General features: G+C 46.7%; 1 protein-coding gene across 5 annotated transcripts in view; it reads right to left on the reverse strand.

The window, feature by feature from the left end:
* FN1 (fibronectin 1) overlaps positions 1 to 14,766 on the reverse strand; it is a 51,505-nt gene that overhangs the window by 2,232 nt on the left and 34,507 nt on the right. For 2 of the 5 annotated variants that reach the window (XM_077785194.1, XM_021537224.2), the window contains 17 exons: positions 14,463 to 14,732; positions 13,994 to 14,110; positions 13,472 to 13,636; positions 12,669 to 12,824; positions 11,835 to 11,948; positions 9,918 to 10,187; positions 7,987 to 8,174; positions 6,847 to 6,934; positions 6,498 to 6,674; positions 6,186 to 6,275; positions 5,798 to 5,977; positions 5,171 to 5,260; positions 3,888 to 4,354; positions 3,199 to 3,337; positions 2,179 to 2,343; positions 1,000 to 1,125; positions 335 to 441 (listed from right to left, as the gene is read on the reverse strand). In XM_077785194.1, the coding sequence (XP_077641320.1) occupies positions 335 to 441; positions 1,000 to 1,125; positions 2,179 to 2,343; positions 3,199 to 3,337; positions 3,888 to 4,354; positions 5,171 to 5,260; positions 5,798 to 5,977; positions 6,186 to 6,275; positions 6,498 to 6,674; positions 6,847 to 6,934; positions 7,987 to 8,174; positions 9,918 to 10,187; positions 11,835 to 11,948; positions 12,669 to 12,824; positions 13,472 to 13,636; positions 13,994 to 14,110; positions 14,463 to 14,732 (2,909 nt within the window). The remainder of the gene's footprint in view (positions 1 to 334; positions 442 to 999; positions 1,126 to 2,178; positions 2,344 to 3,198; positions 3,338 to 3,887; positions 4,355 to 5,170; positions 5,261 to 5,797; positions 5,978 to 6,185; positions 6,276 to 6,497; positions 6,675 to 6,846; positions 6,935 to 7,986; positions 8,175 to 9,917; positions 10,188 to 11,834; positions 11,949 to 12,668; positions 12,825 to 13,471; positions 13,637 to 13,993; positions 14,111 to 14,462; positions 14,733 to 14,766) is intronic. The other 3 variants (XM_021537222.2, XM_021537221.2, XM_021537223.2) reach the window with 2 other exon arrangements.

A 14,766-nucleotide genomic window follows, 5' to 3' on the forward strand; every position in this document is an offset into this window, starting at 1 on the left:
TGATGGGGCAGCCACAGCTTCTCTGGGAAATCTGTGCCAGGGCCTCACCACCCCCACAGGGAAGAATTTCTTCCCGATATAAAATCTAAATCTACTGTCCTTCAGCTTAAAGCCATTAATGATCATTCATACATGAGGCTAGAGCCACCAGCACCAATGAGGCTGCTCCTGTGCTCACCAGACAGGCACCAATGCAAGTACTGCAGCCCTCCTAATCACTTCTCTCCTTATATGGGCCTGTTTTGGCCCCTTCCATGACCTGCAAGCCAGCAGTCTGTTAAGTGCAGCCCAGCACAGCTTCCTGTGTCCAGCATAACACCTCCCTCCTGCTTACCTGCTGTCCTCCGTAACAAGTGCAAGAGCAGATGGCCCCAAAGTATTCCTTCTGCCACTGCTCCCCAACGTGGTACATCTTCCCATCGTCATAGCACGTGGTCTCATCTGTGGAGGCACAGGCAGAGCTCAGATGCAGGGCCTGGGCTTGGCTTTAAGCATTCTCAAAGCAGCCAGGTGATCAGAAGAGAAGTGTGCTCCCCTTGTCTGACCAGAGGCTCCCTGACTAGCAGGGGAACATCGGACATGCTCACAGCTCTCCAGACACTTTAACCTACAGCAGGGGGATGTTTTCCTGACAAGAGCAATGCACTTTAAGTCACAGTGTGAAGGCCAGAGGAGCTTGAAGCAAGAGGCCCTGCAGGAAAGTCCAGCTGGGGTAATCCACCCCTCTGAGACAGTGACATATCCCTGGTGTGCAACTCCAGGGCCAGAGGCAGACAGGTGCTCAGTGTGCTGTGACCTGAGCTAACGAAAGGTTTTCTTCTTTTCCAGCTCAGGAAAGTGAGATTTATGTCTTCATCTCTTGTGAGAACAGACTAAAGCTGTCACCAGCTCGGCCTGAACCAGACACACCGATAATCTGCTTGTCCCCCTGGCAGGACAGAGCTGAGATGCTGAGACTTGCTGCATGAGAGCTCAGACTAACAGCACAAAGACACTCACGAGGTTCACACTTGAATTCTCCTTTTCCATTCCCAAGGCAGGTGCAGCTCATCATCTGGCCATTCTCTCCTTGTCTGTCCCACTTCTCCCCAATCTTGTAGTTAACTCCATTGTCATGGCACCACTCTGGAGAAGGTAGGGGAACAAGAATCAGGAGTTATCCTACATACAAACAGGAGGAAAAGAGCTTGGCATTGTCTCAGGAAAGGCAGGAGAAAGAATCTTCTCAGCTCATCTAAGTCCCAAGGAGGGAATGGGTTCAGCTCCTGCAGTTTTTAACTGCTGAAGGCTGTTTTAGCTCTGGAAAATGTGTAGAGGTTCTTGGGGAAAAAGTAGGATGTGACAGAGTGGGGAGAAGTGGTTTGGCTCATAGGAGATGAAAAGAAATGAAAAGGAATCTAATAGATGTGGGGCAGGAAAGGAGAGAAAAATATTTAAATGCTCTTTTTTGTAAAAATATCCAGCATAAAATTTACCACAATCTTGCAAGACACCACGGGTAAGCCATGAGTATCAAATAATGAAATATAAATATTAATCCTGTAAAATAAGCATATTTTCCTATAAAATTAAATGTCTACATAGACTCCTCTGAATCTATGCAAATTGCAAAAATACTCTTTGCTGAGCTTATTCCACTATTTAAAAGCATAATTTCAATTAGCTGGGTATGTGTTGTGTTAAACTGCTCAATCACAGACTTTTTGTTCCATTCCCTTGTGTCAAGTTGGATATTTTTCCATGTAAACCACACAGTTCTGCAAAGAATAAAACTTAATGCCCTGGGCAGAAGTGTTAGAAAAATTAGAAAACCGTTTTTGCAAGCTGCTTTGCAAAGGCTGCCTGCAATGCAAACCAGATTTATTGTAATACCAGCACTGGCTGTAATACCCACTGAAATCCACACTTTTCCATATTGCCAAGGCATGTCTGTCAAGGTAAGAAAGTCTCTTATCAATACAATATTGATTGTTGCTGGTGGCAATTCTAGATTAGCTGCAAAGCTCAGAGGCAATCAAGGTTTTCCATCACTTCTTATGATGCAAAACACCACTCTGGTTTAAGGACTTCAGATCCTGCCTTCATTTGCATCATGTTTGGATCAGGCTGAGTCTGTCAAACATGGCACTGGTGCTGGGGGAGAGTGGGCATGGGGATGGTTAACAGCAAGCTACTCACTAGAAGAGTCACATCTGAAATGGCCACTGCCAAAGCCTAAACACTGGCACCAGAGCTTAAAGCCAGTTTCAGATAAGCGCTCCCATTCCTCGCCAATGGAATAGAAGGAGCCAGTGTAAGTATCAAAGCAGGTGTCGTCAGCTGGCTGGTTTAATCCTTCAGACACTGGAACAAAAAGAGAAGAAACAGGCATCACACACAGCAGTGGGAACTGCTGAAAGACAGACTGATTTTCAGTGAATACACACTTTTTTCTTCTTGTAATATCCTGGCAGTAATGGAGTTACCCCATGGGCATATACTTGACGGTTGTCAGCAGCCGAGCTCCCTGTGATTTATTTTCCATTTGCATGTGTCAGAGCAGTTGAATGATAAAAAAACTGACATGAAGGCTATTTTCATTTTGATTTGCCAAGTTTCAAGCAAGTGTGAGTTTTTGCATTTGCTACTGGTCAGCATCAACCTGACTCTTCCTGTTTTTAGGAGAAAATGTGCTGTAAGATGCTGAGGAACAGCATGGGGTTGATAGCTGCACATGCACCTTTTTGGGGTGCTGCAGGTTCTGTGTCATGGCAGGGGGATGGGAGAAGGAGAGCAGACCCTGTTGTTTGGCAGTGACTGGTGCCTTGGCTGGTGGGTGCTCTACAGCCACCAGTTCAGGTGTGATAATCAGGGTCAAGAGCTGATGGTCCAGTCTATGACAGATACAAGACTCCCTTTAAGCACAGCAAATTCCAGATCTCTTGGGGCCTTGGGGTTTATCTGCAGCCTCAAAGCACACACTCTGTGCTTGCACAGCAGCTCAGGACAGCTCTCATCCCACCATCAGTGTGTGTCAGTTATCCAGAACCGGAGGACCTCACAAATCACTTGTCCCAGTGTCCTGCTATGAGCTGTCCTTGTCAGAAGTTTCCTTTCTGAACTTTTGTCAAGCTTGGGCATCAGGTAGGTGACCTTGAGTAAGGGGAATGAGGCAGAGGCTGCACAGGTTCAGCCAGACTCCCTAAGGCTGCTCCTTACCAGTGTTGCCAACTGTGACCACCTCCTCCAGCACCTTCTGCCTTCGGTGGTCCTTCAGGGCTTCCACTATGATGTTGTAGGTGGCCCCTCTTGTGAGACCCTTGAGTGTGGCACTAGAGGAAGTGCCAGGAACCCTGAACTGCAACAAGAGACAATGCCAGGTCACCAGAAAGGTGGGAAGGAATACCCTTTAGATGTTACCTCTCTCATAGGAGAGACAGGATGTTTAGGATGTCCCCTATGCTCTGTACCATGATGGAGCCAGACTACTCCCCTTCAATACTCTGGGAATTTCAAACAATACCAAGTCAGACTTGGCTACTTCGGACTATGGATCACGAGGGGTTAGCTTTGCCATTTCAAGGAAACCAAGGGAGACTTCCTAGGAAGAGTGGTGTAGCTTGGAGAAGCAGCACCTCAAATCTTTAAAACTCCTATTCAGCTAGCTGCCCCTTCCCTGGTGAAACATCACTGCTGACAGCATTTCAAACTTTTCTGGTTTTGCAGTTTTATCTTGTAGCCTTTTCCATAAAGGAGACAAGGGAGGCTTTCACCCATCCTGGTCTCAGCTGTGTGTTAAACAGACTCTTTAGGCTAATTCCTGGCACTCCCTTAGCACAGCAGAGGCACTGGGGCCCTGAGAGGCTCAGGTGAGGCTACACCATCCCTCTGCTGAGACAGCCCGTTACCTGCAGAGTGTCCTCATCCTGGCTGACAGGCTGGCAGGAGATGATGTACTCGGAGCTCTCCAGCAGCGGCCTCCAGGAGATGGTGGTCTGGCTCAGGGCCTCCTGCCCCGCGCTGTCGTTGCGCCGGGGCCCGCGCGAGTGCGGGTATGAGGGCTCCACCACGATGGGCACCTGGTAGCCCGGGATCTCGATGGCTTCATCCACGCTGGGCAGCGGCTGCCTGGATCCCGGCCTGAGGGGAGTGGCTGTGGTGGGTCCAGGCCGCCTGTAGCCGTGCTCCTCGAAGAAGACCTGCTGCCCCTGGTGTCCCACTGTCTGAGGGTGCCCAGAGGAGCCTGGAAGTTGGATACCGTTGCCGTTGTCATACCTGTTGTTCGTGAGGTAAGGGGTCCCCTCGTCAATGGAAGGCACGTCCAGGATGTCAGGCTGGTTGGGGTGTGGTCTGCTAATCAAAGTGGGGAGATCATCTGGCCAAGGAAAGGTTAGAGGCCGTCAAGCAAAGTGTGACAAAGCACCAATGGCAAATCAAACAGCTGCATTACACCACCCCAAGCATCAAATATTAGCAATTACCCTAAGAAGCAACACACTTTTTATGACCTTGCACTGAGTGTAAAGTTAATTTCCCTCTGCATCTTTTACACATAGGCAGAACTGTGCTGGTATGAAATTTTCATACAGCTGAGCAACACTTCTGAACACTGCAACCCAAAGAAGCCATCACCACTGCTCAAACTGAGAAGAAATTATTACAAGAGATAGTTGCAGGTTATAATTTTAAGAGGAATCATTGGTGAGGAGGAAGAAACTTGCTCCTTGATCATATCTGGATGTCCAGCTGATGTTTTGCTTGCTATAGGTACCTCAATCTTGTACTGTGAAAGTTGCAAAGCAATAGGAATGCAACAGGCAACCAATGGAATGGATTCTGCACTTGAGGCCATCGAGTGTTACACAGTCATGTTAACTCTTGATTTAATTATCCATTAGGCACCCAAGCAAGAATCCAGCATCAAGCACACTGTTCTGTTGCTAGTGTTCAAACACAGGTAAATGTTATTAATATAAATTTAGAAGTGTACCTCCTACATCCTCAGAAAGGAAAACCTCCTAACAAAGCCTATTTGACTCAAAGAAAAGGTGAGGCTGCATGGTGTGAACAGGACATTAAAAAAAAAAAAAATTTCAGTCCTTCACAAGTGTTCTTCAATGTCTTTCACACTGTATTCCCCAAGGAGAAGCTATCTCCTGTTGGCACACAACAATCCAGAGCTTTGTTTTACCTGTCCTTCTTCTGCCAACCAGTGGTTCACTCTTCTGACTGTTCTTCACAGCAATGATGTAGATGATGTATTCAGTGCCAGGTTCCAAACCTAGGGAGGGAGGAAGGACATAGAACAATTTCAGACTTTTGAGTTGCTTTTCTTTTAGGATTATGTGTGAGAACTAAGGCAGAATGACAGGTGGTGCGTATGGCTACAGTAGTATGTACATTTCACACCCGAGGTTTTCAGGACAGTGCAGAGTTCATTCTCCTGCTCCTCAGAGCAAGTTTGCAGTCTGACCATGTCAGCTGGGATCATGGGCCCAAATATAAGGGATGTTTAGCACATGTGACTGGTGGGTGCCAGAATCAGGGGCTTTTCTTCCTTTAAAGGACAACAATTGTGGTGACAGTGGAAACAAGCACCAGACTGTTCAAATCTGGTGGTTGTTCTGATCAGTGAAGTGCAATGTGTTTGTAGGACAGGTGTACTTATAGGACCGCTCTCTAGTACTAGAAAACCACAATAAAGGAGCACAGTTTTCTCTATTAGCTAATCATCAATGCATTTTATAATGCATCCCCCTCCCTCTCTCTTGAAATTCAAGTGTTTCAGGTGAAGAGCTCCCAGACAAAACAGAGTTACCAGTAATGGTAGCCTCGGTGGTGCCGGGCCGGGGCCGAGGCAAGACCTCCTTGACTGGCGAGCCAGGTTTCTCATATCTGATGATGTAGCCCGTGATCTTGGCTCGGGGAGGCTGCCAGGTGGCCAGCAGGGAGTTGCTCGTGGTTGTAAGGAAGCGCAGGTTAGAAGGAGCATCGATAGCTGGGTGGAAACAAAAGGGTTTAACAAGTCAAATGCAGGAAAGACCAGCATATTTTTCACCTGAGCTACACCTGTTTGACACCTTCTCAAACCTATTGCTCTAAGTCACAGGGAATATTAAATGTGATCAAATACAGATGACTCCTAACTGGCCATATAATGATTACTGTGCGTTAACATGAGCAAAAAGGTCAGACAAGATCATTACCAGTGGAGGCATCCAGTACCACCGGGGAGCTGCGTGCATTCTCGTTCAGAGTGTACAGGTAGATCTTGTAGTCAGTGCCAGGCTGCAAGCCTAAAAGAAGTTGAAACACAAATGTTAGCTAAGGAGAGGAAGCCATCTAAGATGGCCATCAGAAGTTTTTTTGAGAACCTCTTCCTGGAGCCTAGTCTTGATGCCTCAGATATTTTTTCTCACCTTTTGTTCCTATAGTATTCCTCATCAAGGATAGTCAATTCCAAAAGAAGCCAGTGTACTTTCTGATATGACCCTGCAGCTGCAGAAGGCCTCACTTACCAGTGATAGTGTAACTCCTGAGCTCAGGGCTGATGGTCCTCTGAATGGGGTTCTGGCCACCCGCGGGGACGGCTTCCACCAGGAAGCCAGTGATGGTCTCAGTCTTGGTCCTCCAGGTAATGGTGATGGTTGTCTCAGTGACATCTGTCACCCGGGGCCTGCGAGGGGGACTCACATCTGCACACGAGGGAAAGGGCTCCTGTCAGTACAGTGGGGACTGGCAATCTTACCAGCCAAGTGTTGGTGCAGCCTGGGATGGAGCTTTGGACAGAGCCCCACCTTGGACACAGCTCCTGGCCTCTGCACCCACATAGCACTAAGTGGTCATGTGTGGGGGGGCATCACTTACTTTCAAGGGTTGTGACCACCCCCTGGGCTGGTCTGCTGGTCAGGGAGTCCTTCAGGGCATACACACTCACTTCATACTTGGTTGCTACCTAGAATGGACAGAGTTGTACCACGTTAGCAGAAGGACCCAGCACGGGGGGAAATACTCCTGCCCTCAGTCAGTGTTTGGTGGAGCCATGTTTCTCAGTCACCACTTACTGAAACATGAAACCTTAAAATAAACTGGGGAAGGACTGATGGCATAATTCTAATTATTTCCAGCTGAAATAGAAGAGTAGGGACCCTGACACACTGTGCATATGTGCACTCAGGAGCAGAAGAAATCCTGGAAGATTATTTATCACCCCTCATTTCAGAATCTGTGCTTCAAAGCTGATTCTTCAGAGAAACTCTAATTTCCCTCCTATTTTTCCCAGGGTTAATGGATGCTATTTGCTATGATAAAAAATAAAATGATGCGAATAAAAGAGAATTGTGAATGTAACAGCATGGGGGGTTTTGTCCTTGGCTGCATCAAACCATGGATCCACTTAGATTAGAATGTTTTTTAAGGCTCATTTTGGAAAATGATTCATATAAAACTCCTTAAAAACACATCAGTAGCTTTTTAAGATCACAGGAACCATAAAAGCAGTTATTTTCAGCCTTCTCCAGTTCAGGAACTCCCGAAATGCTTCCAGCAGAGAAGATGGCTATATAGCAAATTTAAGCCTACTCACAAAAGACTTGTATTTTTAACTTATATTTTGCAGATGTCTTAAAAATAGGCAATAGACTGCCAGAGCTCCCATATCACAGCTTGAGATCTCTGTGTTAGATCGCTTTATCTGACCTCTTTTGTGAAAGATGAGTAAAAGCATTTTGCTGGGTTATTTTTGATTGTGAACCCAGTAATTTGCATTTGATTAGACATCTAGTCTCTCTGTGCTAGATGAGGAAGGGGGTAGAATGCAGCTTCAGAAGGCCAATTACTTGCCTTTTAAAAAAAACTACAGTGCTGAGTAGCTGCAGGCTGACTTGCTATGAGCTTCAGAGCCAGACCCTTAGCAGCTGTAATGATCTACTCCAACTGAAGCTCCTGACACAGGAATCTGAAATTTCTTCCAAAATTTCCTTCCCACAACACAAAGAAAGAAGTTACCATCAAGCCAGACACAACTGCAGATGTGCTGTCTGGAGAAAGGTTGATTTCTTTCATAGGACCAGTCTTTTCTTTGGGGTTCACTCTGACTCTGTAGCCAGTGAGGCGAACGTTGGGTGCATTCCAGTTGATGGTGAGACTGGTGGGAGTTACCTGAGTAAACTTCAGGTTTGTTGGAGGTGGAATTGCTGCAAAAATCCAGACAGGCACATAGTTACTTTAAAAAAAGACATTTGGATAAGACAATACTCTCTCCTGAACACAAGAGATTTAGGCCAGGAAAGTGGAATGCCTTGTGCAAACACAGGCATAAAGCACCGTGGGAGGGGATGATATTCAGGAGGAGATTCTCAAATCTACAGAAATACTTTTCAGCAGAAATAAGGAGATACAGATGCTTCAACCCTGCAGTTAAGTGAGCAATGACATTTGCTGTGATATAAGGTAAAGGCTTGGGAAGGTGCTTAAATCTCTAGTAGGCCAGCCTGTTTTAATTATTCTACCAGTCTCTGCTTTTCATCACACAGCTCACGGTTTAGTCCTGCTCCACTTGCCCCAGTTTCCAAAATGCAATAGGTGATTTACAAAACTAAGTAGGAAGAAGGCTCAGGAATTGCAGAAAAGATACAAAAATACTGCAAATGGAGAGGGGAAGCATTTCACAGCCACTTACACAGCGAGCAAGGCAATGGAAAAGCAGAGCTGTGGTGGCCATAAGCTCATCACACAAGCTCCTGTTCAGGAGCTAACACATCCACTATCCTTACAAACAAATGCTTGCCTAAAAAAAGGAGTGTCCATTGAAATATTCTCTTGCCTTACTGTTGGTAAGCCTGGGGCTGTAAACAGAGCAAAGATACACCTTAGCATAGTGCCCACACTGCTATCAATGCTTTCCAGTTTTACAAAGTGGAAATACAGGATAATTCTTCCTTCTGGCTTAGGTCAGAGCCAATCTAAAGCCCGTGAGAGTCAATGGAAAGTCTTGAATTACTTCAAATCCACTTTTGAACAGCCCTCAAAAGGTAAACCACAGAGGTGTGTTTGAAAAAGCATTATATTTGCATTTCTGGCAGGTAGTCAGCCAGCTGTTCCATCATTACATCATTTTGCTTCAGTTTAGCACAGCAGATCTCTACACTAGGACCCACTGAATTCACTCCACCCCTGGAATTAAAGTGCCAACTTTTCAGCCACAAATGAATGTGAAACCTTTATTACACAGGTGCTACCTGTCCTTGTAATAAAGTCACATCTGGTAATGCTGGAAGCTTGCAATGGATTCCATATTGGAAGCAACATTAAGCTAATTCCTTGCAATAGTTTTCCTTTTTCATAATGGAATTTTCAATGCATGGAATTGTAGCTGGATCAGCCTGGCACAGAAGGGACTCTCCTGTGGAGGTGATGAGGGTGTGGGCATGCAGTGGGCTGTGGTCCCTACGGCAGCGCCAGTGAGGGATCTGCAGACTCTGTGAGACCTGAGGTTCAGCAATCTGCCAGCCCTTCCTGCTGGTATTTGGCAAGGTCCCTGGAGCATAAAAGCTGCCCTCATCTCTCTTGTTGGTCACTACCTGTGCTTTGAGGTGTCCCATACCTTGAAGGCAAGACAAGAGCATTGTGAGAGCACTCACCATGGATCATGCTCCGTGACCAGGGACAGGACACCACTGGACACTCCTCCCTCCTTTCTCTAGGATCTGTTCCTGAAATCCTGCTCTCTTGCCTGCCTTCCCTGATGTGTATGCAGGCTGACTCTGCTCCAGGCAGTTCTCTGGCCGCAGCCAAGCCATCCCTCAGGAGCAATCCCATCCCCTGGGCTGCCCCCTTGGGCTGTCCCGCACGGAGCAGAGCTGCACATGGAAGCACACTTTACCCCTTGGGCAGAACCCACTGCTGCCACAGCCTGCTGGGGGTGGTGGGAGCTGTACCTGTGGACTGGGTCCCAGTGAGGGGCAGGCTCTCCATGTCATCGTAAATGGCAACGATATTGATAGTGTACTCAGAACCTGGCCTGAGGCCATGCAGCTCAGCAGTGTCTTCTTCGCCACCTGGGGCCGGCAATAGCTCATGGATTCCATCCTCAGGGCTTGAGTAGGTCACCCTGTACCTGGTGACTTGCCCCTGAGGGCTTTCCCAAGCAATTTTGATGGAATCAACATCCACCTCAGTGAATGTTAGTCCTTTAGGGCGGTCAATGTCTGTTAGGCAAATTAACGGTAAGAGGTTAAGTGATAAAAAGCAGGTTGTGGGTGAGGAAAATAAAAAGCATTTCGATTACATGCAAAGCAGTTTTCAGTTTGGTGTGGCAAGGGGGGCACTGGATTCTCCTCTGTGCTGCACTTTGCACACATGCTTACATCTCTAAGCCTGAATTTGCAGGTGCCAGGCAGCAGGAAGGCAATCTTGGCTTTGTTGAAACCAAAAGGACCTGCATTGTGACCTTCAAAGCAGCCAGAGCATCAATTCTCACCTATTTTTGAGTCCCCTCGGCACCAAAACCTCTTTCACACAACTCTAGTAGCATTAAGCTACCTTAAAAGTGGACAAGGGAAAAAAAAGAAATGGGAATGTTAAAATCCATTTCTCCCATGTAAATGGCTGCCAGTGCCAAAGGCAGACAGAGAACCCAGCTGGGTTCTCTGTAACTTGGAGTTCATGCTGCACTTGCTGTTCACTACTGTGAGCTGCTGTGCTAAGTGCCAGTCCACGGAGAATCCATCCCGCTATTTTCTTTCATAAATTAATATCCAATTAACACACTCATCAAGAAAGCAAAATTACTCAGCATATTATATTGCAAAATCAGTTAGAAAAACTTTTCAGCTTTGTATTGAGTGCACAGGGAACGTCCACAGATGCAACTGGGTGATATGCACACCTCCCAATTAAATCAATTCACAGGATTTCCTGGCAAGGTGGGAGCTCAGAGAAGGGGAAGTGAGCCTTGTTCCTCAGAAATCAGGAGTGGCTATCACAGAAATACACCCATCTGCTACACAAAATGGGAGGATCTAGCAGGTAATTTTTATATTGGCTCAAAATCATGCTTTTCTAGAAAGTTTCACCTAATACAACATTTGCCATGTTGTATTAGTCCTCATTTTTTTTTTTGCCAACATTATCTAGTTGGCAAAGGTGATTTTTGTCCAGGAATTTGTTGGTTTGAATGTGGACTCTTCACTCATCTCTGCAAAGCTCTGGAGAAGCTCCTGTTGTCTGCAGTGTTTGGGGCTGAGTCATGGCATTGAACACAAGCTTGAGGAGGGAAGTGAGAATCACACAAATCCCTACCCCAGAGGTATACCTGAGTTACAAGGTCCCTCTTGAGTCCCCTGTGTGACCTGAGCAGGACTGCTGTTTTGTACACAGCACCTTAGTCCTGGAATTATTCTTTGTTTAGCAGTGCTTCATACCAAGTTCTTGGTAGAACCCATGTGGTTTCCCTTACTCTCTCACACAGGGCAAGTGCTCCCAAGCCAAATCCAGTCCCTTAACAGCAATCACCTTTGCCACCTAGCTCCACACAAAATAAATCTTAGCACATTTTATCCACTGATTGGCTGATGGCAAATGAAACCCCAAAAGACTTTGCAGCTTTAGTGAAAGAAAATAAGAAGCGCAGCACTTTGAGGGGGCAGGAAATTGCATTTTGGCAGTGCTTGAGGCAGAGGGACTGCATTTTTGCCAGCATCTGCAGTTTAGGTGCATGGTACTTCTCACGGGGCAGACCACCTCACACTCTCCTGGAGACCAGACCTCTGGCTTTTGCTTTCCCTGGGAATGTGATGGTAGGTTCAGAGATCAATAGAAAACATGTGCTTGTTCCCATGAAGTGAAATACGTACTGGTGACAGCTGTCTGAACCAAGGGCTGGCTCTCCCCGTTCTGATTCTGAGCAAAGACACTGACTGTGTACTCCACGGTGGGCTGCAGACCTTCAATAGTGACTTGAGTTTGATCTGGCAGGAAAGAACACCATCAGTCAGAAAGAACAGCACAAAGCTGCAGAGAGCTGGCCTCAAAGTGGCCTCAAATGAATGGCCTGTCTGAGCCACACCATGAATAAATGTTATTAAAACAAGGTGGGACTGACAAATTTGCCTTTAAATTGCACCATGCTTCTCTGGCAGTGCACGACTGCTATTTGCACCTGCTCCAAGGCTCCACAGCTGAAAGGGCAGATTAGCACAGTGGGTAAACAAGGTACAGGGAGACCAGCTTTCATCATTTTTTAGGATAGACTGACCATCAGCATCACAAGCATCCCCAAGTGCCCTGCTGAGCACACAATGTGCATTTTTCCTGGGAGCAGACATGGCAGGTTCCACAGGTACAACACTACACACCTGTAGTGTGTGTGACTGAACCCATGCTGTGACCAAAGGTCACATTATGTGACTTCCAGAAGGATTTCAGAGCAAGTTTTTTTGGATGCTAGAAAATCCAGTGGTATTTCTTTGAAATGCAGGTGCTTTTCATCCACACTGAGGCTGCCAAGAACAAACTTTTGCAATACAGTGGTGTCAAAGAAATATGAAGCTTTTGGGGCAAAAATCTGTCCTGGATGAGACAGAACTGAAAATCAGCAGGATGGCAAAAAAGGTACAAGCAGCAGCAGGATTTTAGTGGTCACACCTTGCATTCTTTACAGAGCCAGTGAAGGATGACATGACTCTTACCTGCAGGGACATGTTTTGTTTTTGAGGGCCCATGTCCATTCTTAGGGACAGCAGAGACCCGATACCCTGTGACTGGGGATGTTGAAGGGAGCCATCTGATGCTGATACTGTTGTCTTGCACATCGGTGACTTGCATCTGGGATGGTGTGTCTATTTCTGGGCAACAAAAATAATTTTTTGTGAGTATGTTGGTACAGGAAACCTTCCCTCCATTGTTATGTTCTGGCTAGATTTTATTCTGCACTGCTTGGAAGAGAAAACATGCTGGTATTTATTTTTCTGTCATCCTAGCCCAGAGCAAAAAAGCCTTAACCATGATGTACGGATGAGCGATCTCATATAAATTAGTTGAGGATTTTTGTTGTTTTAAAGGCTACTTAATGTCTTTATCTGCAGCTACAGCACGAGTAGGATTCAGCTATATCCAAATCAGAAGTGAGACAACAGTCTTGGCATTAGAAAGTTAAGTCTCAGGATCACATAATCTGACAGAGAAGCACTGGAGATAAGCCAGCAGTGACCCCACATTATGAGAGCCCAACAGATTTCCACTCTGCCATGAGCAGTAGAGCACTGCTTTTATCTCCATCCGAACTGCATAGGGTTTTCCTTCTCCAAGTCTACAGGCCCCTTCTGTGCCACATCAGACACCATGCTGGGCCACCAAGATACACAGCTCCACAAACTGATGGCCCTACAGCCCATGGCTTCTAAAAGAAAACAGGGATCAGTGATATACATTTATGGGGAAAAGCCAACACTAAGCAAGGGCTTTTGCCTTGTTTGGTTTAATCAGGTCTCACCTGTCCTGTAGGTGACAGTGACTGGCTTGCTGCTGGCAGGGCTGTCTCCACGGCCAGTTACAGCATACACAGTGATGGTGTATTCAACACCAGGCTTGATGCCAGTGATAGTGGCAGTAGACACGGTGCCAGGCACTGTGAACTCCTGTACTGGGCTGCTTCCACCTAGCAAGAGCAGGTTAAGAAACAAATGTGATGGACCTGTAAAGCATACATTTAAAATCTCTACAAAAACCAGGACAGTCCTGCATGCATCAAGCTGAAGACAGGACCCTGTTGATTTCCATGGTTGTTGTGTCAAAATTGTTTTGAGGAAAAGAATTAAACATGCACATAGAACCACTTTCAAATTACTGGAATACTCCAGATACTATTTCTTTTGGGTAGAAAAAATATGACTTGCTCTTTTTTCAAAAAGGCACCTATATGTCTGCTACAGCCCAAGGTGCCTTTGCAATCTGCTTTCTAATGGCCTCAGAACAAAGTTTCTGTCTGTGACCAGCTGTAGCAGCCTGCCCCCACCTGTTTCACCATAAGTGATCCGGTAGTATCGGACTGTCACTGCAGGAGCATCCCAGGAAATCTTGAGGCTGGTTGGGCTGGTAGGGGTGACTTCCAGGTCCCTTGGAACATCAGACACTAGAAAAACAGAGGAGGAATTTAAATGCAGTTGTACATCAGCTACAAACTCCACTTATACCATGCTCCTCTGCTACTCATCTGTCTGTCCATCCTTTGGCTCAGGGCATACTCCTCTCCAAAGAGATGTATCTGGTTAAAAACCACATGGCATTGGACTGGATTTAATGAAAATAGTTCTGCTGGCCCTAGAAACATCTGAAAGCAGCATGGGTCCTCCCACCTTCTCCTAAATCAGGCCTACCTCAGTACACAGGCATTTCCTCACAAGTGAAGCTGGCAGGGGAGATGTGGTTACCAGCAAGGACTTTGCTAGAGGATGATCCAAATCTGGCATTCCCTCCAGGCTCACCTGTTGTCTGCTGGCCAACCAAGGGTAGGCTCTCCTCCCTGCCATTCATGGCAACGATGCTGACCACATACTCGGTGCCTGGCAGCAGGTTGGTGAGGGTGATGGAGTTCCTGGAGGGGGGCACACGGTCCTCCTTGGGCCGGGCCCCGCCCTGCTCGGGCTGGTAGCGGATCCTGTAGCCCGTGATGGTGGCACGAGGAGCGATCCAGTGCACGGTGAAGGAGTTTGCCGTTATATCCGAGAAGTCCAGGCCAGTGGGGGAATCAAGACCTGGGTGTTTCAAGAGACACAAGGCTGATCTCAA

The sequence above is a fragment of the Lonchura striata genome, chromosome 8, assembly GCF_046129695.1.
Source record: "Lonchura striata isolate bLonStr1 chromosome 8, bLonStr1.mat, whole genome shotgun sequence".
Classification (NCBI taxonomy): domain Eukaryota; kingdom Metazoa; phylum Chordata; class Aves; order Passeriformes; family Estrildidae; genus Lonchura; species Lonchura striata.